At 27.4% G+C, this 2,500-nt stretch overlaps 1 protein-coding gene across 1 annotated transcript in view; it reads left to right on the top strand.

The window, feature by feature from the left end:
- The window catches only part of LOC137621122 (TWiK family of potassium channels protein 7-like), a 23,930-nt gene that overhangs the window by 699 nt on the left and 20,731 nt on the right, over positions 1–2,500 (top strand). Inside the window, exon 2 of the mRNA XM_068351551.1 lies at positions 743–793. Coding sequence (XP_068207652.1) covers positions 781–793 — 13 coding nt within the window. The 5' untranslated portion in view covers positions 743–780. The remainder of the gene's footprint in view (positions 1–742; positions 794–2,500) is intronic.

Genomic DNA, 2,500 nt, shown 5'->3' on the forward strand with positions numbered 1-2,500 from the left:
TAAGGTTAGTGAAAAAGAAAAAGTTAAACCGTGCGTATATTGTTTGACAGTTATTTATACACCGTATGTCTTAATGTCGTACTTATTGATTTGCTCTGATCCAAGGACATGAATGTTATTCAAACATGCGTTTACTCCTAATCAACACAATTTTCTTTACACACTGATTCGTAATATATATATATATATATATATATATATATATATATATATATATATATATATATATATATATATATTTATATATATACATATATATGTATATTTATATATATATATATATATATATATATATATATATATATATATATATATATAACGTGGGGAAAGGGTTCGTGTATTGTCATGATCGACATAGCTCTGCTAGCCGGGGCCACCGATACTAGGTTGGTTTTGCTGTAAGCTGTCAGAATAAAGTCTCCCACCGTCACCCATCCACAGTGGCCAGATATGACTAAGGGTATATCCGAGATATTTGTCTCGCAGTAGAACAGCAACGGCTGCATTAGTCGTATGGTGTATGCATGATTTTTCTTATTTTTTTTCCTGATTTTCTTTAATAAATTCTTTTATAACAATAGAATTTTATTAATAATTAATAAATAAAAAAACATTTTTATGATTAAATAAGATATACTGTTAAATAAAGTCTAATAATGAAATACGAATCTTAAAAACTTCTGTCCAGTACAGGCCATAAAATCTAATATTTAATATCCTGGATTATGTTAATATGTTACAGGTTGTTATTAGTGAACGAGAGACGCAAAAACCGCCACTATGCCGCCTCCGTGTAAGATCCAATTTTCAATAATGAATGTGTTTTCTAATGCTGATTGCTTACCTATTGCTTAAATGATTTTTTTTCTTTGCTTAAATTCTACAGATTTGATTCTTGCTTAAAATAAAATAAAACTTCTTAAATTGTTTGAGGATAAGATACGATCATTACTCTTTCTTCCATTGTACATTAATTTTCCAACATTGCCAGTCTAATGTTGTTTTGCTTTGCGATAATTTACAGAATATGGAAAGTGGAATGAAGAGTAAAAGCTTCGTCCTCATGTATCATTAAATAATTTTTCAGTGTAATTATACGCTTATCTATTATAACTAAAGTTTTTTTTTTTTTTCTTTTTTTTTTTTCTTTTTTTTTTTCGACCTGAGGCTAAAATATGAAGACGAATGGATGCCATATTCAATCTATCCACATATCCTGTTATATTGCACTACCACACGGCCACAAAAAGACAAAAAATCGCACTTTTCGTTTTCAGTTACATCATCCTACATGTACCACAAACTCTTCCACATTAAAATTACGGTACGGCAAAATTACGCGACCAAATGTTTTCATGAGAATTTACGTTAGTTTCAGCATTCATAAGATAATGAAATAAAAGAGCTAACAACGTAACTTGATGGGGAGATGTGTCATCATAGTTAAATATCTCTCCATTATTCAAAAGATTTTTATTTTTTAATTTTTAAAAGAGAATGTCATCTTTTATGAGGACATTTGGTAGAACATCTACCATAGTACACTTCAATATTAAAGGAAGAAAGAAAAAACGAATATTGAAGTGAAGAAAGTAGACGAGAAAAACTTATAAAAAAATAATATAGCAAAAAACCCTATTGATTGCTGCCATAGGCAACCTTCACCTTCAGTCAATACGAGGAAGTGTATAATTATTAAATATCGATGAAAAGCTTTAAAGATTTATAACGTTTTGCAAATAGATTCAGCTTTAAATCACCATTACATTCATTTCTATTATTATCATTATTAGCCTATTACTAAGCATGTGCTTTTGAACATTTTAGAAAAACGTCATGTAAGGTATTTCCTTAAAAGTAGAGCGTCCACTAAATGGAATGTTCATAGGAAAAAAAATCACAGATGATAAAAGGAATTAGTAAAATGCCATTTTGAGACAGATTAGCCTGCACACGTGAAATAACCAAGTTTAGAATTACAAATTAATGGACATGACGTTTTTCAACCATAAAGTTACTTTATTAGCCTTTACACACATGTTTATAAGCACATACATCTTACATGCACACACACACACACACACACACACATATATATATATATATATATATATATATATATATATATATATATATGTATATATATATATAATATATATATATATATATATATACATATATACACACATATATATATGTATATATATATAAATATATATATATATATATATATATATATATATATATATACATACACATACATACATACATACATACATACATACATACATACATGTGTGTATTACCAAACATGTTAATGGCAGAGGAAATGGAAATATAGTAAGGATAGACTTTCCTTACAAAAATTACGAATAAAATAGTAAAAAAAAACCTAGTACAGAAGACAATGTAAATAAAATAAAGACATGATAAGAAACAGTGACTTAATTGCAAAAATTATTCAAAAAAATCAACGGTACTTGATTAAGTATATCAAAGA

The sequence above is a fragment of the Palaemon carinicauda genome, chromosome 27 (assembly GCF_036898095.1).
Source record: "Palaemon carinicauda isolate YSFRI2023 chromosome 27, ASM3689809v2, whole genome shotgun sequence".
Classification (NCBI taxonomy): domain Eukaryota; kingdom Metazoa; phylum Arthropoda; class Malacostraca; order Decapoda; family Palaemonidae; genus Palaemon; species Palaemon carinicauda.